Source organism: Typopeltis vanoorti, chromosome 21 (genome assembly GCF_054136105.1).
Source record: "Typopeltis vanoorti isolate ZY-2024b chromosome 21, IOZ_Tvanoo_1.0, whole genome shotgun sequence".
In the NCBI taxonomy this organism is placed as follows: Eukaryota; Metazoa; Arthropoda; class Arachnida; order Uropygi; family Thelyphonidae; genus Typopeltis; species Typopeltis vanoorti.
In genome coordinates, this window is record NC_143569.1 from 43,096,056 (window position 1) to 43,121,005 (window position 24,950).

The following is a 24,950-nucleotide window of genomic DNA, read 5'->3' on the forward strand; positions in this document are numbered from 1 at the left end:
TCTGAGACATCATTCACTTGCATGCAGACTCTCTCTCTGCAACATTTCCTCATCACACAGATATCCAGATGACTAGATTTGTGCACAAAAATCCAGATGCAGCCTAATTAGTGGAATTACTTTTCTGTCAACACTAACACTCCTAAACACTGGTCTTGAAGAACACTGGTCTCAGAACTGTTTCAAACAATGATCTATATCCTCTATATACATATTAAACAACAGTGGGTCTCAGATTGTGAAGAACTGCTGTCTAGAAGACATCAGAAGAAGATTAGGAATGGCTAAAACAATAGTCAGAGATTTGTCTAAAATCTGGAAGGATGGATCTATATCCATCCTTCCAGATGTTCCAAAATCCTCAACTTTGTTCCTATCTCCATGGGAACAAAGTTGAGGATTTTGGAACAGCGACTTATGGAAATGAGACTTGGAACCTAAAGATGTCAGGTAAGAAAAGGATAGCTGCTTTTGAGATGTGGTGTTACAGAAGGCAGTTGAGGATATCATATACTCAAAGGCTTACAAATGAATGGGTGTTAGAAAAGATCAGCAGAACTTTAAGGCTCCTTAAGGATACTGACAGAAGAAAGTTAAAATATTTTGGACACTCTGAAAGGATGGAAGGAGGACTTCTCAGCACAGCAACAGAAGGCAAAGTTCATGAAAAAAGAGGAAGGGTAGACCGTCAATGAGATCGATGGATGGTGTGTGTGTGTGTGTGTGTAGAGTGACTAATCTTCAGAGAGTTGAAGCCTCCAGAAAAGCATACATTAGGACTACATGGCAAGGTCTGGTCACATCACAAATATCAGAGTGACCATACAGCATCTGTGGATGCCTAGTGAACAGATGGATGGTCCCAAAATAGAACCCCTATGTTACTCTGCATGTCACTTTTCCCTTTATTATTTTTTTTTTTTGATACATTCGCAACTCCATACACAACTTGCTTGCTCCTATCAACTAACCTGTAATAACCAGGTTACCAAGTGACTATCCGTTCTAATCCTACTCAATTTCAACAGTAATGTGCCATATTCTGTGAAATCTCACTTTGCAAAACAATTTCCACATAAGTATCTCCCCTGTCCAATAGCACATCACTCTAATAGAAAATGCAATCAGGTTATTGAAACAAGATCTCTCCTTAACAAACCCATCCTACTCTCAAAAAAGTTCATTCTCATCAGTCCAAGTTTGTATTCTACCCGGAACCAGCCTCTCTAATACCTTCACCACCACACCTATAGTTTGACACTACTAACTTGGATTCATATATGATGAAAGGAGAATAACTACAGTGCAGTTAATTAGTTATGTAATTGAATGAGAGATAATGCTATTTAGAATTTCTTTTAATAAAAAAAAATAACCTCTGAAAAAAGTGATGGGTTTGGTAAGGTTTACACAGGCATAAATCTCCCATTATTAGTGATGAACGAATAAAGCATATACAAATAATTCATGGGAGTTTTTGTTTAAGAATGAATCTTTTCTGTTTTATGGAGCTAGAATTTATTAGGTATGCATTTGAATTACACTTTGCATTCACTCTCCTAACATTTAATTTATAAACTGATAACTTCATATAATCTAAAGAGTATGTGTAGCACACTTCACACAATAACTAAATTCAAAATGTGAATCTGATGAGGAAAAAACAGGCACCATCTTGTATCAATAGCATTTATTCAAAAAGATTTGGGTAGATCTTTCAAAGATTATTGTTAAGTTCTCGATAAAGTCCAAGTGGGCAGGATATTGATACAATACTAGAAGCAGCACTGATAATGGGTAATGTTGGATTAGTCATCCAATTTATTAGTATTGCTGACATACATACACAAAGTACTGTCATGCCATAGACAATCCAATCTCTCATGTGGTCTCATATATACACAGGACCGGTGCATAATATTTTTCTTGTGTGTGCAATTAATGTTCGACACCTTTCCAAAAAAGTTTTTTTTTGAATAAAATGTGAATAAAATGAACCGGAAATGAAAAATAAATGAAATCCGCTTTACAGTATAATGTTACCTATGGATTAGTCCTGCTTATACAAATATTTTCAAGTTATATAAATTTTCAAAATAATATAAAATAGCAATATAAAATTAAGAGATTTATTCAAATATTCTTTACATTAATTTTGCTAAAAGGGACTAGTCTGGCTTTCGTTTTAGCGAAATCCTGTCGGTACATCAATGTTGATGGACAGCAATATTATTTTCTATTAAAATTAGTGCCAAACCATTTAGTTTTTCTTGACTCATGCTTGATCGCAGGTAGTTCTTTATTAATTGTAATTTAGAAAATGTTCTCTCTCCCTTAGCAACTGAAACGGACAAAGTCAATAGTATTCTCAATGCAATCAGTGAATTTGCAAAGAGTTCTTCAAGGTTGTTGTTATAAATCCACTTCAAAACCATTTCTGGTGTACTATTTTCTTCAATTTTTCTAGATAATAATTTCAGTTCTATTTGCAGTTCGTCTGCATAAGTTGATTTATGATACATCAAAAAATAAAGAACTATTTTAGGTATATTTTCGTAAATTTTAATAAAAAATTACAGTGATATAATTGGGTCCAGGATAGGATACAATTTCAGAATTTATTTGTTCATTTTCGGGAAGATCTGAAGGGGGCCTAAACGGAAGACGACGCACATTCATAATTATATGTACCATTCTGTACTATTCGTTGTTCGGTTAAACTCTTATCTCATAGTTTTTGACATTTTTTAGGTGCCTTTTCTTCTGTGGTGCCTGTGTGTATTGCACACACACACACACACACATATATATGTTCATATTTTATGATGAAGTTAAATCTAAGTTGGCTAAGATAAAAGGATATATCATATCATTCAACTTTGCTATACCGTTTGACAGAGCTCCATCAATGATTAATGCATTAACTGAAGTAGTTGAGAATGACAAAGAACTGGTGACTGACTAATATGTATCAGAAGGTAGTCAGTATATGGAAAGGCAGAGCTTAAGAGATTGAGAATGACCCTGAGGCATGCCACATGGCTTTGTCTTGAACAATGATAGTTCTTTTTGTATGTTAATGAAACTGAAGAAGGAAGGAATGAAAGGAGACATGCAGCTGTCTGTTGATGATAGTTGGACAGAGAAATAAAACTGATGTATGCAGAATCCTTGCAAGTGGATATGCATAGATATTATGGACAATTAATGATAATAGTGCCAGTTTAATGTTAGGATGTCAAATGCAAGGCTATGCATTTTGGATGGAAGAGATTCCAGATAGCATGCTACATTGATAGGATTGTGCATCAATGAACTGATGATGCAAGGGATCCTGCAGCAATGAAGCCTACAGAAAGAGTACAAAACAAATCTTATAGTTGCTTACTAATCTAATTTTAAGTGCATTAGATTAGTAAGCAACTATTAGATTTGTTTTATACTCTTTCTGTACGCTTCTGACTTTGGTTTGGACATATTGTGATGAAATCTAGTATATATGATCTAACTAGTTTATTATCAATGTTAAAGATACCAAGCAATTTTAAACCTGGTTTTACTCCATTTTTCCCAAGTGAGCAAACAGACAAAATGACAAGTTTGCACCTGCAATTGATGCAAGACTAGCTGATCCCACAGGTAGTGCAAGACCAAGGCAACTCGTGGTAACGGTGGAGCAGGTTCTGATCACTAATCTTAATATTTACCCTTAATGCCAAAACACATCTCCAAGAAGGGGATGTATGATGTTTTGTATTAAAGGCAAGGGGCCACTACCCAGACCAGTTTCGACCTTTATTGAGGTCTCATCAGTGAGAGCCAGGCTAGAAATACCAAGATTTAATAATGCAGAGCTTATAAGTATTTTACCAAAACAAGTTACCATAAGGTGTTTTAACCTTATTAAATAAAAATCTCAGGAGGAGATCTAAATGTAGAAAGTATTTTTAACATGGGTATAATTATGTTAAAGATACCAAGCAATTTTAAACCTGGTTTTACTCCATTTTTCCAAGTTAAAAATACTTTCTACATTTAGATCCCCTCCTGATATTTTTATTTAATAAGGTTAAAACACCTTATGGTAACTTGTTTTGGTAAAATACTTATAAGCTCTGCATTATTAAATCTTGGTATTTCTAGCCTGGCTCTCACTGATGAGACCTCAATAAAGGTCGAAACTGGTCTGGGTAGTGGCCCCTTGCCTTTAATACAAAACATCATACATCCCCTTCTTGGAGATGTGTTTTGGCATTAAGGGTAAATATTAAGATTAGTGATCAGAACCTGCTCCACCATCACAACGAGTTGCCTTGGTCTTGCACTACCTGTGGGATCAGCTAGTCTTGCATCAATTGCAGGTGCAAACTTGACATTTTGTCTGTTTGCTCACTTCGGAAAAATGGAGTAAAACCAGGTTTAAAATTGCTTGGTATCTTTAACATAATTATACCCAAGTTAAAAATACTTTCTACTATAGTTTATTATCATTATTATTATTATATGGGACCCACCTTCATGGAATTATGAATATAAGACACAGGCCAGAAGAGTGACTAGTGTGGTAAGGAAAGCGAAACTGGAATATGAGAGGAGATTGGACCTAAGATCCAAAGAAAATCCTAGGGAATTTTTTTAGCTATGTGGCCAGTAGGAGGAGAAATGACTGTGGAAGAATGATATTGTGGGATAAAAATGGAAATAGAGTGACGGATGCAGAGGACATACTGGAATTGTTCAATGAACACTTTATTGGAGTATTTCATCCAAGAGGAGTCAGTTTTAATGCTAGAGGGATAGGACTGGTACGAGGTCTGGAGGTACAGGAGGAGAGTGTGTTTCAGATACTGAGTACTCTGGATGTCAGTAAAGCTGTGGGACTGGATGGTATTTCACCACGAGTTTTGAGAGAATGTGCTAGGGAACTGACAATGCCTTTAACCTGGCTTTTCAATGAAAGTCTGGCTGCAGGAAAGGTGCCCAGGGAATGGAAGAAAGGTAAGATAGTGCCATTGCATAAGGGTGGTAACAGACTGGAAGTGTCTAATTATAGGCCAGTCTGTGTGTCATCAGTAGTTGTTAAGATCTTGGAGAAAGTAGTGAGGGACCGTATACAGCATTGGGCAGATGAGGGTAATGTTATCTGTGAGAGGCAACATGGATTTGTGAAAATGCACTCTTGTTTTAGCAATATGCTAGCCTTTTATAATAAAGTTACAAGAACATTAGATGAGGGAAAGGCATATACTGCAATTTTCTTAGATTAACGAAGGCATTTGACAGGGTGCCACATGATAAGCTGATATTTAAGTTGCAGCACATGGGTCTGGATGTCAGATTGGTCATCTGGATTCAGGATTGGCTGTCTGATAGGTATCAGAGAGTTGTGTATGGTGGAGCAGTTTCAAGGAGGAAGAGGGTTACAAGTGTGGTCCCACAGGGCTCAGTACTGAGACCTATACTGTTTAACCTTTATATCAATGACATTGTCAGTGGATTGCAAGGGGATATTCAGTTGTTTGCGGATGATGTGAAGCTGGAAAGGGTTATGGTTATTAGTAATAGTGAAGATGTGGTAGCCCTGCAAGAGGATTTGAATAAGCTAGACAGATGGACAAATGAATGGGGTGTCAGTTTAATGCAGCAGAATGTAAGGTCTTGAGGTTTGGGACATATCGATGGGATGCTGCATACTCTATTGGAGGAGTTATTCTGGAGGAAGTAGGGGAGACAAGAGATCTGGGATTGATGATTGATAGAAACCTGAAATTTAGGGGACATATTGCAAAGGTGGTGAAGGTAACACAGAGGATTGCAGCAATAATGAGAAGAACACTGACTAGCAGATATAAAAGAGTTATCATTCCGTTGTATAAGACTCTGATCAGACTACACTTAAGACTATTGTTCACAGATTTGGTCCCCAGGATTTGAAGGGGATAAATTAACTGTGGAAAGGATACAAAGACGGATGACAAAGATGGTTTCAGGACTGTACAAGGATAGTTATGAGGATCGGCTGAGGGAATGTGGACTGCAGAGTTTGGTGGATAGAAGAAGGAGAGGTGATATGATTGAGACTTTTAAACTGTTGAGAGGTGGTTACAGGGTTGACACTGGGGAGTTCTTTCGCTTGGTTGAACAGCTGGAAGGAGTGATGACAAGAGGCCATCTCTGGAAGTTACGAAAGGAAACTGTGAGCAAGAGGGTGAGGAGTGGTTTCTTTGTGTGGAGGGTGGTTGAACCGTGGAATGCATTGCCTGATAGAGTGGTGAGAGCAAGAACAGTCAATGAGTTTAAGGAGTGGTATGATAGACTTTGTGTTTCTTAGGGGGGATCTCCCCTCGATGGGTCTTGACAGACTTTATGTTCTTAGGAAGGACCTCCCACGATGAGTCTTTTGACTCCATGGAGGCCTGAATAATAATAATAATAATAATAATTATTATTATTATTATTTTAGACCACACAATCTATCCCAACATTCTTTAAAACTCATTTTGCATTTGTGCTCTCACCACCCAATCACGCAATGCATTCCACAGGAAGACTACTCTCCACAAAAAAAAAAAAAAAAAAAAAAAGCTACTTCTAACCCTTTTTACTGAGCCACTTCTGTATGCAAGTTTCAAAGATCGCCCTTTGTCCTTGTTCCCTCTCCTTGTTCTACCATATGAAAGATCTCCCTAGTGTTTATCAGTGTTTATCCTATAACCATCTGTCATCAGCTTAAATGTCTAAATCATATCACCTCTTCATCTTTTATCCACCAAACTCGCAGACTGCATATCCTCAGTCTACCCTCATAATTAACACTGTACATTTTTGTTATTTGCCTTTGTACCTCCTTCTCCAAGGTTAATATATCCACTTCAAATCCTGGTGACCAGATCTGAGCACAATAATCCAGATGTGGTTTGATCAGAGCTTTATATAATGGAATCACCATTCTTTTATCTTTATCAGTCAACAGCCTTCACAGTATTGCAGTGATTCTCTGAATTACCATTGCAATATGCCCCTTAAACTTCAAATTTCTATCAATCATTATCATCCCAAGATCCCTCATTCACTTCCTCCAGTATTGTCCCCCCCCCAAAATAGAGTATGCACTTTCCACTGATGGATCATAAGTTTCAAGAACTTACATTTATTTACATTAAACTGTCTCAATCATATCATATCATATCCCCTTAATTTGCCCACCTATGCAGTTTATTCATTTCATACCAAAAGGCCACAACATTGGATAATCAGTAATAACCATTCTCAGCTTATATACAATACAACTCAGATTACATACAATATCCTTCAGGGAGTGGTATGATAGACTTTGTGTTTCCGAGGAAGGACCTCCCATGATGAGTCTCTTGACTCCAAGGAGGCCTGAATAATAATAATAATATACAATTCTCTGATATCTATCAGACAGCTAATCTCCAATCCAATTCACCTGATATTTAAAGAAACTTTGTGAAGCAATCTCAATTTTAGTTTTACTAGATCATTGTAATTTCAAAATTGTGAACAACCAAATATGATACAATAATACTGTATTTATTACACAGATCAATAATTCACCTACTTCCACAGTGCATAGGCCAAAATCAGTAGCAAAACATTAACCAAAAATCATTAAAAAATTATCTGCATTATTAAACTAATGATAATGATGCTGATCATCATCATGTGGAGAAAGAGGACGATGGTTCTGGACAACAAGAGGCATAAGATAAGAAGACTCAATATCCATAGCATCTTTATCATGCTGTTGGAAAGAACAATGGATGTCATAAAGGAGAATATAAGTTCAGTTCAAGGTACAGAAATCAATAATTTTCAATTTGCAGATGATGAAGATGGTCTGCTATTTCCAGACCGAAATATTTGGTTAATTAAATATCTTTCTTGTGTTTACGTGCATTTATCATTCTTGCAGATGATAGAGTCATTACTGAAGAAGATGAAGAACTAGAAAACAGTGCTGAAATTAAGTGAAGAAGAAGAAAAAGATATGGGTTGATAATGAATATCAAAAAATGAGAGAGAGAGAAGGTGAAAAAGATGAACTGGAAGAGATTAGGAGATCTAGATAGCAATATGATGAACAATTTACACTGTTAAAAAAAAAAAAAAAAAAAAAAAAAAAAAAAAAGAGAGATAAGATCTTGTATAACAAAAGCAAAGTAAACCTACAGGCGATGGACAAGATATGGAAAAGTAAATCAGTAAGCCTTGCCACAAAGCTCAGATTGCTGGAAACATGCATATTCACTAGCAGCCTATGGTTGTAAGACATGGGTAATGGTCAAAGACTCTGTGAAACAAATACTGACATTTGAAAGAACGTGTTATAGAAAGATTCTTTAATTGGATAGATGCAAAATGCAACAAATGAACGCTTAGAAAAGTAAATTTACAAGAGAATCTAATGCAGAAAATTATTCAAAGGATAAGCTTAAGCTTTTTGGATATATCTGCAGGATGAATAACAGCAAAAAGTTCACAACCTTGATGTTTGGTACAATGGACAGTCAAGATAAGAGTGGGTAGGTAATGTGAGGGAGTGGTGTGGAAAGAATTTGCAGAATTTGAGTTACTTGGCAATGGACACAAAGTGGATGGTGCATTGGGCACCAACAGTCATAAAACACCCATGGCAATAATGATCATCATTATCATAATTACTTACAAACAGAGAAAAATTCCATTTTTCTCTGTTGAATTGTGAATCCATGGCATAGTTTTCACTATTAATAAATACTGAAATGTAATGTTAGATGGTAAAGAGACTGAGAAATGAATTTGTGAAATAAGTGAACAGTTCTTTTCAGTTGGCCTAAACTAGTTCCAAAAATAAACAAAACTTCATATCTTCATTAGGTGACATTTTTGAGGAAGTATGTGTGCATTATAACACTTACAGGTATATATTAATTATTATTATTCTGGCCTCCATGAAGTCAAAAGACTCATTGCAGGAGGTCCTCCCTAGGAAACACAAAGTCTATCATACCACTCCTTGAGCTCAGTGACCATTCTTGCTCTCACCACTCTATCAGGCAATGCATTCCATGGTTCAATCACCCTCAAGTTTTCAAACTTGAGAATCACAGTTATAAAAACAATTCAGCATAGAGATAGAGATAGTAAATGAAGTATTCTTCTTTTTCACTATTAATAAAATACTTGTACTGCCTCTGTTTTTTAAAATACCATCCAGCTATTTTTTACTTGATCTTCCTCTATTTCTCTTTCCCTTTGGTATCCAGTTCTTTACTTTCTTTGCCCATCTGTTATCCTGCAATCTTTCCATATGATTTTTCCATTCTTCTTTCTGTTTTTGGATCCATTCGTTTATTGGCTGTATTTATACAATTTCTCGAATTGGTGAGTTCCAGATTTTGTTTAATATTGTTATACCTAATTGTACTTTACCATTATTATTATTATTTGACACCTCCAGGGAGTCCAAAGACTCATTGAGGGAGGGCACCTGCTCTATAGCTCTGTCTCCACCACTCAATCCACCAACTGTCCACAACTACACCAATGCCATCTACCACCAACCACCACCAATAATTTTTCCACAGACAATCACAAGCATCCATACCAATGGTGGGATTCGAACCTGCAGCCATTTGGCTGGAAAGTGGATATGCTAACCACTCGGCCCAGCCTGGCTGGCCGAATGGTTAGCATATCCGTTTCTTTTGTATTTACCATAAATGACTAAATACAAAAAATGTTACGACAAGATGAGCTCAACAGTAAATTTCCAGTGATTCAAACATTGGCTTAACTGCATTATGCACTTCAATACTTATAGACATGTACAATAAGGGCAATGAAAAACTTCCCCTTCCCCAGAAAATAGGAAAAAGACTTAAGCAATCATTTGTGTGACTCTGGTTATATTACAATATATGTCTTCCTCTCTTTCAGTTACCCATATGCATTCACATAATATAATGGAAATGACAGCTGGGATCTGTCCTACTTTTTATGATTTATCCATTATAAAAAACAATCCTGGACTAATATGCATGTCCACACACACACAATCAAACAAAAATATATGGCTGATCTTACCTTGCCTGGTGCAGCAAGTTGTACTAACTCTTCTTTTTTAACTGATGTCAAAGTCTGATTAACAAGCCTAACAACAAGTAACTGATCATTCTGTTGACCTTTAATTACAGAAAAGAAAAAAGAAACGAACTGCTTAACCACATTAATGTATAAATATTATAGCTCATATTAAAGAATAGATTATAACAATAATATTATAAATACCATATTCTGTGTTTATTTTCATATTCACAGGAAATTGAATAATGTTCAATATGAAATTCTTTAAACAAATGCAGATAACAGCAAAAGAAAGTGCAAGAAAATTTGATCATAGGAATGACATGCACATGTGTACTAAGAACATGTTACAAAATAAGTGACTAAGTAACTTTTATCTCTATTAAATTCTCCCTCTAATCTTAGCATATTAATTTTAACTTTTATTTTATTTTATTTTTTTTATGGTGGCCCAAAAACAAAACGTTACTGAACTTCTGTTGTGTGTGATCTTCATTCTATTACCTTTCTTAACTTATTTTATTGAATAGTGTTGTGTAGATTAATTCCAATTGCAATGATTCTGTCTCAGCTAAAGATGCAATCAGATTTTAATTCTTTCTCTTGTAGTTGTTCCTGTTTCCTTCCAGGAAGAAGGAAAAAAGAACAACTAACTGATTCCAAACTCAACACATCATGGCACTCTTGATTTCTTTTCAAACTCATAAGCAAATTATCTTTTGCTTAAGAGATGCATAAGAAATTGATCCAAACTATAATCAGTGAATACATATACAGCAATCTTCAATTATGCGACTAGTGGAAAATCGATTTGCTGGTTGAAGGGTTGGTCATTTGAAGCTTCAATTACACAGTGTTAAACCAGATGTCAGCTGACATACTGACCAATTCAATTAATTGACTTCTGAATGGATTAGTAAGTCAACTGATATACTAATCCATTCAACAATTAATTCATTGAAGGTTCAGTTATTTGAAGATCAGATAATTGAGAGCTTACTATATTAACATGTTGTGTTAAATAAATCTACAAGTAACTTGAATGATGTGAATTCATAGCATGATAAGTTTAGTAAAGTGGAGGTGGCATTGTTAGATATATTATATTGGTTTAAGACAAACTAAGGACACTGAGAAAGTGTATAAATGTGCATGTATGTGTGGGTTGGGATGGGTGGGAATGATTAATAAATAAAAAAAATATTTATGTGCATTCTGTGTGTGTGTATTCAGGTATTGGAACACAGATGATGTTGGTATTCAGATAGAGGAATGGAAAATTGAAATGATTTGCTTCAAGCTCTGTGTGTTACTTATATATATGAATTATAAGCAGATTGGTTAGCCAAGTGGTTAACATATCCCTCTCCTGCGGAAAAGCTGCAGGTTAGAACCTTATCATGCATGGATGTTTGTCAGTGTCTTTAGGTAAGAAAATAAATTTTACTACCAGATGGGTGGTAGACCACTGCTCCATTTACTGGAGACCTAAAGTAGCTTGAAAATGTTCCATATCTGGTCTTATGAGCGAAGCTTTTGAATTACATAAATAAATAAATAAAAATATTAAAAAAGATAAAATTAAAAAATAATAAAAATTCTTAGTCCATCCATGATAATAATGTACTGTAGGTTCACAACCATTTGTGAGTGGGAGTCACATAAAAAATACTTAATTAGATCAAGAGAATGGAAATTTTTTCACTTATACAAAAATATGGAATTCATCCAATAAAGAATAGTCATACATTCTGAGTAGGCAAAAACAGACCCAACAAAACAGTTAAACAACAGTTAAAAACCCAACAAAAACTTTGTTGGGTTTTTAACTACTAAAAACCCAACAAAAACTTTGTTGGGTTTTTAACTACTCAGAATGTGAGGTGTTGTGGAGGACAACCTTCCATCAGCCCATAGGCAAATAAGTGTTCAAATACCCATTTTGAATTTTCCCATATAAATCTACTTGAAATTGTCTGTCAGTCAAAATAATACATTTATGTTTAAAATATATATCACTTACAAACTGAAAAATAAAAAAGCACCTAACTGATGCCATTTAAGATCAGAATTTTCCACACCTTTATCATGAATAATGTGAGATGTGGTATGCGTGTGTGTGTGTGTGTGTGTGAAATGTACTTATTACTTAGGTGACAGGTTTGTCGTTTAAAAGCAAGAGTGGCAAGAGAATGTTATAGGAGGTGTTTCAGAAATAATGTCAGTAGTGAAATACAAGTCAGATCAAAAGAAAGAGAGCAAAGTTGTAGACGTTACAGATAATATCTGCAAAAATGCGATTGTTGGAGAGAAAGCATGGATAAGTAAAAGCTAACCAAAATAAGGGAAATGATGATAACACAGAAGATATGGAGAATTGTAAAAAGTGATTGAAATGAGAGAGAGAGAGAATGCACTCTCTCTCTCTCTCGACAATCAGAGAAATGTGTGGAGAGTGATACAGCAGTGAATAGAAAGAAAGCTGATGTGAAACAGAAGAGAAAGTGAGTTGAAATAAAGGTGTGATGGGTGTAATGTGAATACTATGAGCTTTTTGCAATGAGTCTATGAACTCGCTGAGGATTTCTCATAATAATAATAATAATTCATCATTCTGATTCAAGTTAGGACATGCAGCAAGACTTCAGAACTCTCCTTAAACAGGCAGTTATACCTAAAACTGCTTCTATGAATGAACTTCGCATCTTTTGAAAGGATTCCACATTCAGCATCAACACCATGTTGAGACAGACTGGGCTCATGCAATTCAAATATTGCATGAGCCCTGATATAGTCATGATTCTGATATAGTCATGATGTTTACTATATTTTTAAGGGATAGATGAATTTCATTGTCCAGACTGAGATTATTACCTAATTGTTGGTGAACTGAAGTAGTCTGTAAATCTACACTTGGTCTGCAGGAGGGATTTTAAATTATCTAACCATTAGTCCATCCTCAGTGCTATGCATTATAGGTCTGCAACCTTTTGTGGGGGAGAAGGGGGAGAATTCACTTAAAATTTCACTTAAAATTTTAAAATAATCCTCTTCTCAATAGAGTAGATAGTTTGACTAAAATAAGAAAGAGAGAGAGAGAGGGAGGGATCATACTTTCATGACAACCTGATACACGTATTAAGAAAGAGGAACTTGTTTGTCCTTGGTGGTGGGCAAAAAACTTAAAAGTTTATTGTACAGTTTAAATATGGTAGCAAACTGGAACTTCCCCCAATATTCTGGTGACATTTTTGAAAATACCAGATGAAATAACCCAACTCGTCTCTCAACAGAATAGTAAGAGAAGATGATATGCAACTGTCTATTTTTTGAACAATGTGGCTGTATCTAGTTTTTGCTGCATCAGTGATTTGAAAGGAAGGAGTTCTTATTGTAAAGCTTCAATGACTAAAACAAAAAAGTGTGAACTACTGTTTAAGCAATAGTAGCATCAGAGCCTTGTAAAGTGGGAGGTTATTCTCTCACTTTGCAAGACTTTGATACCCCCCCCTTTTTTTTTCAAGTCAGTGTTCTTTTCAACATTGCAGTTATCCAATGCAATACCTTAACAACCTTAGCATTTGGTCCTAAACATTAATACTTTATCCACTATAATTACCAAGTCTCTAGTTTCTTTAACTATTTCAAATCAGTTCCCATTGCTATAATACTATGCTTGCAACATCCTTGATCCACAATGCATAACCATGTACTTAAAAACATTAAACTGATGCTCATTAATATTTGCCTACTGAATTAGGTTGATCAGACTTGATCCTTTTATAGGGGAAACATGGTTTAACAAAACCAGGCTGCCCTCTGCAGAAGATCACTCACAGTGCTATCTGTCTGCCTTTGGATGAGATTCCTAACCAGCTTTTGCAATACTTTGATAACTACACCAGATACTAATTGATCTAAAATTTATTGCATCAACCCTAGCTACATCACTGTATTATCCTACTCTCCTTTCATTCATTATGAATCATGAATGTGCAGATATATGAAAATTTAAATAAGAAATAAATCTTAATTCTTAAATTCATGCAAGAAAAATTCAGTATGCTATTAAGTCTACAAAGAATTTATAAAATGTGTCATATTTAATTACCACAAATTCCGACGAATATTTTCTAATTTCTATATTTTTTCACATTTCTTATGGAAATCCTATCTACATAAGGCTGGAAACCTACAGCACATTAATATTGTCAAGTTGGCATGGACTTGATGAAGGCTTGTCATATTTTAGCAATTTACTCACATATTATAACAAAGTAGGATATTGGACAAGGAAGATTCATTTTAGAAATTATGGACTTTACAATCGTGTTATAAATAACTCTTTTAATATCCCGACATTTCAATCTTCATATTAAGATCATCATCTGCAGCATATACAAATATACAGGACAAGCTAGGCACAGCCATGGGCTCACCATTATCCCTCCCTATTGCTAACTTTTATATGGAACATTTTGAGCAACTTGCTTTGCTTTAGGTTCCTCTCCTTTAAAACTCAAAGTCTGGCTTAGATACGTTGACAATGTTTTTGGGATCTGGTCCCATGGCCACCAGACACTAGACCATTCCTTAGTCACCTAAAAAAAACAACACAAATGCATACAGTTCACAATTGAGATTGAAAAACAGAACACACTTCTGCTTCTAGATACACTTGTCACACATCTTCCTTCTTGCAATCTTTCCTTCACTGTTTACCGGAAACTGACACATACTGGCCAATATATACACATAAACTCCTACCACCACCACCACCACCTAACACAAAATCTAGGTGTCATTAACACTCTAAAAAATAGGGCTCTGAAGATCTGCTCCAGTGAACAGGCACTGAAAGACGAATTTAAAGTTATGAGCAATATTTTTCAAAAAAAAAAAAAAAATGGGTACAGCCAAAACACTATTAACAAAATTCTCTACAAGACCTCAATAACAAAGACAAACCAGACTACAATAAAACTATAACCATTCCTTACATTAAAGGGACAGCAGATAAAATAAAAAGAATACTACAAAAATACAACCTCAAAGCCACCTTTAAACCTCCTGCAAAATTAAAAAGCTTACTCAACTCATCCAAAGACCCACTCCCTCTGCTGGCCCATCCTGGAGTATACTGTATTTATTGCACCTGTAACATACCATATATAGGAGAAACAGGATGCACAATTCCTATCAGACAAACAAACATTAAATATAATAATTATGGTGAAGCTGGCCTTTCTGATCATGCCTTGAACACCTTACACAGAATTGACTGGAAAAGCACTAGTTGTCTACATCGTACCAAAACATGGTATGAACGCAAATTTAAGGAAGCCTGTGAGATTATTACCAACCATCCCAATCTGAACAATAATGATGGTCTAAAAATCCTAAACATATGGAAGGCATATATTCGACAACGGAACCTTCCTCTCTAAGAGCAACTATAAACAGGACTGTAGAAAAGCCAGGATCCTAAATCAAAAATAACAATTGTAATGCTAAAAATAGGACATCATTGTTACTGAAAGAAAATTATATGTAAAAAAGAATGTTTATTCATTATAATAAATTTAGTTTAATCCTTTATCCAAGTGAGAGCAAACAAAGTTTGCGCCTGAAAATATCTTCAGGACTGAATATGGTGTTGTACTATCTTACCTGGGTAAGTAGTACAACACCAGGCAACTCTGGTGTTGTACTATCTTACCCTGGGTAACCAGAGTTGCCTGGTGTTGTACAACACCAGGCAACTGGTGTTGTACTACTTACCCAGGTAAGATAGTACAACACCATATTCAGTCCTGAAGATATTTTCAGGTGCAAACTTTGTTTGCTCTCACTTGGATAAAGGATTAAACTAAATTTATTATAGTCTAACCAAGTGAAAAATAAACTCTCAAAATATTTATTCGTGTTATCATAGAATTTAGCTTGATGTAGTTTATAAATAATTTTTTTTTCCACTAGAGGTCATGCCAGTAGAATAACATTGTTTTGTTTAGCTTACTGTATATAATGTAACCTAGCTTGTCCTGTATATTTGTATATGCTCCAGATGATGATCTTAATATGAAGATCGAAACGTCGGGATATTAAAAGAGTTATTTGTAACATGGTTGTAAAAGTCCATAATTTCTAAAATGAATGCTGATCACTGTGTAACACTAAAAGAAAGGACAAGGAAGATGTACGAGGGGGGGGGGGTCTGGAAAGTTCTGATAAATACCTAGAACAAAACTTATATTAAAGCAACTGATATAATCAAAATAAACAACCAGACAGAGGTACTAACAACTCTCTTGCACATTCGCCCATGTTAATATTTCATCCAATCCCACAACTGAAGTGTTTGAATTGAGTAATAACTGAAATACTTTTAGCTCATCTACCTGTAGTCTTTCATGCAAAACCCACCCCCCAGCATCCAGAGAGCTAAATGGTCAGCCTGGAAAGAGTACTTTACCAAATCTTAGTACCAGACACGTACTAAGATTATTCTTCCATGATCATTTTACCTTTCTTGCATTTCCCTTAGCCTGTAACTACTTTTCATACTCCAATATTGTGGAGTATGAAAAGTAGCTACTCACCATGCCCATCAATCTCCTGGCCTGTTCATGTTGCTCCTGAGCCTCATCCCTCTTCTAATAATATCAGATCTACAACCTTACTTATCCCCAACCATAATCCTTAGCTAATCCCTAACTTACTATAGTAAGTTAGGGATTAGTTTAGTTATAGTAAGTTAGAATAATTATTATGCTCATAATCTTCTTTTCTCATCCATCAGATGACAGGTTAAGTCCACTATATGCAAATCTTTGCCATATGGTTTCATCTCTGGCTATTTCTGTCATCTCTGAATTATGACCTCTTAATTTAATGCACATATTCACACTTGGATACATCTAGTTTCTCTGACTAAAAGAGTGAATGTAAATAAACAGGGAAATGATGTATCTTGGCGGTTGTAAGTAGATGGAGAATAATTCTTCTGTGCATCTGATACTAAACCTATTCCAATGTAATCCATCCTGCAAACACAAATTCTTTCAGCATCAAAATCATTCCATACATCAACATGATTGAATATCATTTCTTCTACATGTCTACTAATAGTAAAATACTTTTGTAACTAAACAAAGTATAAGAAAACACGTGACTAATAGCTTTTATCTAAATTACAATGCAGCATTACCATTTCATAGCAGAAATGTAAAAAAAATATGCCAGAAAAATATCTACCTATCTACTTACCTGTTTCATAAACAGATGCCTTGCAGGCCAAACAGGAAGCATTTGATATCATGTAAGTCAGGGTTTTAATTTCTTTTGTAGCATTTGTCTTGGGGTTATCCAAATAAACAGTTAGGCTACCTTCCCGTGGTCTGATTCTATTGGCTAAATGTCTAATATTTAAAAAAAATTAGTTAGTTTTAATATTAATGCTAACACACAAATTTTACTGAAAACATTTTAAAAAGCAGCTTTAACAGATGCATGAACATTTAAATAAGAAATATAATATTAATTCTTAAATTCATGCAAGAAAAATTCAGTATAGTATTAAATCTACAAAGAATTTATAAAATGTATCATATTTAATTACCACAAATTTCAATGAACTGTATTCTAATTACTGTATTTTTTCCCATTTCTTATCAAAATCCTATCTATACATAAAATTGGAAACCTACAGCACATTAATATTGTCAGGTTGGCATGGACTTGATGAAAGCTGGTCATATTTTAGCAATTTACTCACATATTATAGCAAAGTAGGATATAGATAAGGAAGGTATATGACGGGGTCTGGAAACATCTAGAACAAAACTTATATTAAAGCAACTGATATAACCATAAGAAAGAACATACGAGGATATAGGAATATAAGAACAAAAATTACCTTCATACCTCTGATACTAGTATTTTCTTTCTTGTGGTTATATCAGTTGATTTAATATAATTTTTTTCTAGGTGTTTATTAGAACTTTCCAAATCCCCAATGTATATACAGTAGTGCTCTTAAATTTTGCAAAGACCTTTGACACACTGCAACATGACACGTTTATATTTAAAATGAGATGGATGGGGTTGAACAACATATTAATGAGCTAATATGTTGCAATTGTTGGGCTTTAAATTTTGGAATTAGAAGTGAACAATTGCAACATATTAGCTCATTAATATGTTGTTCATCAGAACAGAGAATAACTCAGAAGACATACAAAAGCTGAGTGAGTATAATGTAGTGAAACACATCAATTTTTGGTCCCTTAACTTTATTACCAAATGACAACACTAGATAGCGTGATACGTCACACCATTTGAAAATGGTGAATTTCGATGGTGCAGAGAGAGAGCATGTTATGTGTTTTGGTTTGAGGAAATGAAGTCTGCAACACAAGTTCAGATGAATTTCTGTATGCAATATGGCAAAGAACCTCCTAGTAGGTGCACAATCTATATGTGGCACAAGAATTTTGTGGAAACGAGCTGTTCTGTATGTCATCCAAATTCAAAGGGAAGGCCACATACTTCTGATACTGTTGTGGAAGAAGTTTGGAAAAGTTTCCAGAGAACCCCTGGAAAGTCAACCAGATGAATGTTTAGTCAAATTGTAATTCCACATGCAACTGTGTGGCCTGTTTTATGACAAGTGTCTACATTAAAGGTCCTGCAAATTTACCCTCATACAACACATGCCAGGATTTCTGTATGGAAATGATCAGTAGGATAGAACAAAACAAGGACTTTTTGAACACGATTGTTTTCAGTGATGAGGGCACTTTTCGTGTAAGTGGGCAAGTAAGCACTCACAACTGCAAAATTTGAGGAAGCGAAAATCCAACCCCATCTTAGAACTTGTTCGTGGCACCCCAAATGCTAGCATTTTTTGAGCCACAAGTAAGAGAAAGCATATTGGCCCTTCTTTTTTTTCGGAGTCTACCATTACTGGTGTTGTGTACCTGGACATGCTACAAGTGTCCCTAATACCACAATTAGATGACAATGACTATGACAGATGCTTACATTTCCAGCAAGACAGAGCACCCTCAATACCTGACAGACATAAGGTCGTACCTCAACACCTGTTTTCCAGGCAGATGGATTGGTAGAGGAGTACCTGTAGCATGGCCACCGCATTCCCCTGACCTTACACCATTAGATTTTTTCTTCTAGGGCTTTGTGAAAGATTGAGTGTTTGTACCACCACTACCAGTCAATTTGGATGAGTTGCAATCCAGAATTACTGCCGACATTGCTGAAGTTACACTAGACTGGAGGCAGTCATATCAAACTTTAACTGTGTGTTTAAACTGTGTTACACTACATTTGCACAGTAATAAAAACTGTTCATCAATCGCTATTTACCTTCTATTGTCATTCAAAGTTGTATACCCCCCCCCTTTTGAAACATCTTGTATTAGTATGGAATATACTAAAGGAGATGAAGAAAGCAAAGGATCTCAGGGTGATGGGTGACAGAAAACTGAAGTTCGGTATGTTATGAAGGGAGGCCACATACTACCTACACCAGCTGACTTACTTCTTGAATTCATTCACAGCCTAGTCAGAAGCATTGCCAGTTCCCTTGCACCTTCTCATAAAACACAAGCTGATATCCCATCTAATCCTGCTGCTGTATTTATACTGAGATTAAGAACCTCCAGTTCATCTACCTCTGTTTGCACACCAGTCCCTGTCATGTATGTCACTACAGTAACCTTATAATATACCTTTGCAAAGTGGTCGCTCAGTAACTCAACTATTTTGTGTGCGTCTGTCACTTCAACACCATCAGCACTCATTAAGGTTATCTTTCCATAGTCATTCTTCCTCTTACTTGCTGATGATGTAGACATTACCAAACAGAAGAAACATGGATAGATGATTGAGGCTTACAAACTTCTGAAAGGGTTATACAGGATACCAATAGATGAAATTCATTTTATACAGGGTATGGAAAGGACAAAGGGGGGGATACCTCCTTGGAAGTTGAATGAATGACATCAAGGTGGTGGTGAGAGCTAGCTTGTTCTCTCATAGATTGATGCATGACCGGAATGGATTGCTATTGGATGTTGTGTGTGCAAGTATTTAATTTAAGTCTGGGCTCAATAACTCAGGAGTGATAGTGGTAAAAGTAATGGAAAAGCTGATCAAAAAGAAAATTCAGAAATGGGTGGATAAGAAAATGATACTCTATGAGGGACAGCATGGATTTTGAAGGGTTGGTCATGCCTTAATAATTCAGCAACTTTTTATAATAGAGTGACAGCTGAGCTGAATAAAGGGAATGGCTACACAACAATTTTGCTGGATTTTGCAAAGGTATTTGATAGAATACTATGAGTTATAAGGTGATTGCCCTATACCATGAGGCATAGGGCTAACCACCTTATCCTCGAGTTACAGTTGCAAAGTCCAAGAATAGCTGGAAGGTCATGGGCACTTAAGTGCCTGTTAGAACTGATAGATAGATTTGACAGAATACCATGTGGAATTCTGTTATGAAAAACAGAACAAATGGAGATGGATATGAGGGTGGCTGATGGATAGATACCAAAAAAAAAAAAAAAATGGTATATGAATGAGCAGAAGTCACCTGCATTCTCTTGGAGGATGTTCATGATGAGTTTTCTCTGCTAAGAATAGACTCTGCGATGAATTTTCTGATGAAGTAATTTCCAGAAATGAATTTTCCCTGTGAAGAATATTCACTGCAATGAATTTTCTGACAAAGAATTTTCCTGCAATGAATTTTTCTTAATTCATGAACTGCTGGAGATAAATTATCTGGGAAGAACTGTGTGGACATGGGATAAATTGAGGGTTTATGGATTGCAGAAGTTGGTTGACAAATGGAAAAAAGGAGATATGATAGAAACATTTAAGTTACTTAAAGAGTTGTATAAGACTGATGCAATAGAAGTGTTTCAGCACTTGGCTACAGAGAGCAGAACAAGAAATATGTGGGAATGACATCTCATTTCCATATATTTTCCTACAACAAAATTTCTCATCTGTTGTCATCTAAAGACAAACTGCCACCTCTATCATTAACTGGTGCTTACCATTGGACAAACAGGCCGTTCTATGGAAAAAAAGAATTAATGAACATCAGTATTATATCGAATACACGAAACCTCATAAGTCTGGTCTGGTACAACATAGTATTGACATTAAATACAGTATCCAGTGGAATGAAGCTCATCTTCTTCATAGAAGCAGGTTTAAATATGAACGCCTTTTCAAAGAAAGTTGCGAAGCCCTTTTACATCGACCAAATCTGAATCGGAATGATTGTCTCTTTCTCCCAACAATTTGGGAGATTCTGATCTTATGTAACCATCAAAAATAGTTTTTAATAATATTATTTATTAATATTAATTTCTAGCATGCAGCAACAGTTTTTAATTTATAAACCACCGACTGCTGCATGAACCTTGTATTCCCTTTCCTTTGATTTGCTTGCTTCTACACACTGATGATGCACTGTTATTTTCAGTACGAAATATCTGTACTTTCATTTCATTAAAGTTAATTACCGTGGTTATCGTGTAATTTCACTGACGAACAGCTTGTGCACGTGCTCACTTCAGCAGATGTAACTCAACGACTAATGCTCATAGCAGAATGAAGCAAATGGCAGTTGGTTGTCAAAACCTGCCACTAGGTGAACTTAGTAGCTACAGCGTGTTCTCTGTGCCAGTTGCACGCTATTTCAAAATTTGGTCTTTTTTTGATCACACCTTGTAAGTAAGTAGATTACTAAAATGTAATCTTCTTTTACCAAACTCATGCAGACACATCAAAGAGAATTCTGTTGCTTTCAACCTGATTCTGAATCTTAGTCATCAGTAATCTCTTTCACACTTTAACCACATCTCCAGACACACACAAATCAGCTTATAATTTGAAAATTAATCATATCACCTCCCTTATGAAGCAGAACAATTTTTCTGTCTTTTCAATCCATTGGAACTTGGCACAATCTACAGTTCATGTTAAAAGGTCATACATACAAGTCACAGTTATTAACATCAAGATTATTCAGCTCCTCATATACCTCCTGTTCATTCATGATCAGTGACTCCCCCCTTCCGAGTGTTCTCATCCGCCTCGACGGAAATTTATTTTGGGTATAGAAACAATGGCATTTATATGCTGTATACTAATGCCAGGAGTATCCGGAATAAGGGAGAGGAATTGGTGGCGCAGATAGCATCAGCCTGGCCAAAAATTATTGCGATCACTGAGACGTGGTTGACAGAAGGGGATATTTTAACAGAAATAGAAGTCGCTGGGTATAGCATTTTTCGCCAGGATAGGAGGGGAAAGCGTGGTGGTGGGGTGCTGCTTATGATAAGTGATGACCTATGTCCTCTAAGAGTGGAGAATTTGGAAGGTAGTGAGGCAAATGATTTTGAGAGCGTATGGTGTGAGGTAGAGGTAGGGGTGTTGCTACAGACCCAGGAGCACAGAGGATGGGGACCAGGAGATGTTTAGACAGCTAAGTTTGGCAAGTGCAAGAAGAATGATTGTTATGGGAGATTTTAACTTCAGTAGTATAAATTGGAGAGAGGAAGATGCATGTAACAATAGGGGAATGGAATTTCTAGAATTCTTGAGGGACAAATGTCTTAGGCAACATGTAACAGAGGGAACAAGAGGTTCAAAAATTTTGGATTTGGTTATAGCATCAGAAGAGTTGATAATAACTGAGTTGACGTCTCTCCCACCAGTTGGAGAGAGTGACCATATGGTTTTGACTTGGAAAATGAATAGACATGCAGGAGTATCAAAGAGACGGGAACTTATGTGGAATTATAAGGCAGGTGATTATAATAGTCTTAGACGTCAACTTCGGGAAGTTTCATGGAGGGAGGAATTGGAAGGCCGGGATATCACCAGTGCGTGGGAAATTGTGAAAGAATATTTGTTATCAGCAATGGTAAGTTGTATACCACGAGTGAAGAAGAGGGCACAATTTGGAGTAAAGTGGATGACAAACAATATTAAACAGGAATTGCATGCGAAAAAGAGGCTATGGAAGAGATATAAGGAGACAGGTGAAGAGATGCATGAGGAATATAAGACACAGGCCAGAAGAGTGACTCGTGTGGTAAGGAAAGCGAAACTGGAATATGAGAGGAGATTGGCCCTAAGATCCAAAGAAAATCCTAGGGAATTTTTTAGCTATGTGGCCAGTAGGAGGAGAAATGACTGTGGAAGAATGATATTGTGGGATAAAATTGGGAATAGAGTGACTGATGCAGAGGACATAGTGGAATTGTTCAATGAACACTTTATTGGAGTATTTCATCCTAGAGGAGTCAGTTTTAATGCTAGAGGGATAGGACTGGTACGAGGTCTGGAGGTACAGGAGGAGAGTGTGTTTCAGATACTGAGTACTCTGGATGTCAGTAAAGCTGTGGGACTGGATGGTATTTCGCCACGAGTTTTGAGAGAATGTGCTAGGGAATTGACAATACCTTTAACGTGGCTTTTCAATGAAAGTCTGGCTTTGGCAAAGGTGCCCAGGGAATGGAAGGAAGGTAAGATAGTGCCATTGCATAAGGGTGGTAACAGACTGGAAGTGTCTAATTATAGGCCAGTCTGTGTGCCATCAGTAGTTGTTAAGATCTTGGAGAAAGTAGTGAGGGACCGTGTACAGCATTGGGCAGATGAGGGTAATGTTATCTGTGAGAATCAACATGGATTTGTGAAAGGACGCTCTTGTTTTAGCAATATGCTAGCCTTTTATAATAAAGTTACAAGAGCATTAGATGAGGGAAAGGCATATACTGCAATTTTCTTAGACTTGGCGAAGGCATTTGACAGGGTGCCACATGATAAGCTGATATTTAAGTTGCAGCACATGGGTCTGGATGTCAGATTGGTCAACTGGATTCAGGATTGGCTGTCTGATAGGTATCAGAGAGTTGTGTATGGTGGAGCAGTTTCCAGGAGGCAGAGGGTTACAAGTGGGGTCCCACAGGGCTCAGTACTAGGACCTATATTGTTTAACCTTTATATCAATGACATAGCCAGTGGATTGCAGGGGGATATTCAGTTGTTTGCGGATGATGCGAAGCTTGGAAGGATTATTAGTAATAGTGCAGATGTGGTAGCCCTGCAAGAGGATTTAAATAAGCTAGATAGATGGGCAAATGAATGGGGGTGTCAGTTTAATGCAGCAAAATGCAAGGTCTTGAGGTTTGGGAAACATCGATGGGATGCTGCATACTCTATGGGAGGAGTTATACTGGAGGAAGTAGGGGAGACAAGAGATCTGGGGTTGATGATTGATAGAAACCTGAAGTTTAGGGGACATATTGCAAAGGTGGTGAAGGTAACACAGAGGATTGCTGCTATTATGAGAAGGACACTGACCTGCAGAGATAAGAGGGTTATCATTCCATTGTATAAGTCTCTGATCAGACCACACTTGGACTATTGTTCTCAGATTTGGTCCCCAGGATTTGAAGGGGATAAATTAACCGTGGAAAGGATACAAAGACGGATGACAAAGATGGTTTCAGGACTGTACAAGGATAGTTATGAGGATCGGCTGAGAGAATGTGGACTGCAGAGTTTGGTGGATAGAAGAAGGAGAGGTGATATGATTGAGACTTTTAAACTGTTGAGAGGTGGTTACAGGGTTGACACTGGGGAGTTCTTTCGCTTGGTTGATCAGCGGGAAGGAGTGATGACAAGAGGCCATCCCTGGAAGTTACGAAAGGAAACTGTGAGCAAGAGGGTAAGGAGTGGTTTCTTTGTGTGGAGGGTGGTTGAGCCGTGGAATGCATTGCCTGATGGAGTGATGGGAGCGAGAACGG

The 24,950-nt window shown here is 36.3% G+C and overlaps 1 protein-coding gene across 1 annotated transcript in view; it reads right to left on the minus strand.

Annotated features, from left to right (window-relative positions):
* LOC150094791 (uncharacterized) overlaps positions 1-24,950 on the minus strand; it is a 210,410-nt gene that overhangs the window by 151,094 nt on the left and 34,366 nt on the right. The window contains exons 4-5 of the mRNA XM_090411345.1: positions 17,362-17,513; positions 10,093-10,190 (exon numbers count right to left, since the gene is read on the minus strand). Coding sequence (XP_090267471.1) covers positions 10,093-10,190; positions 17,362-17,513 — 250 coding nt within the window. The remainder of the gene's footprint in view (positions 1-10,092; positions 10,191-17,361; positions 17,514-24,950) is intronic.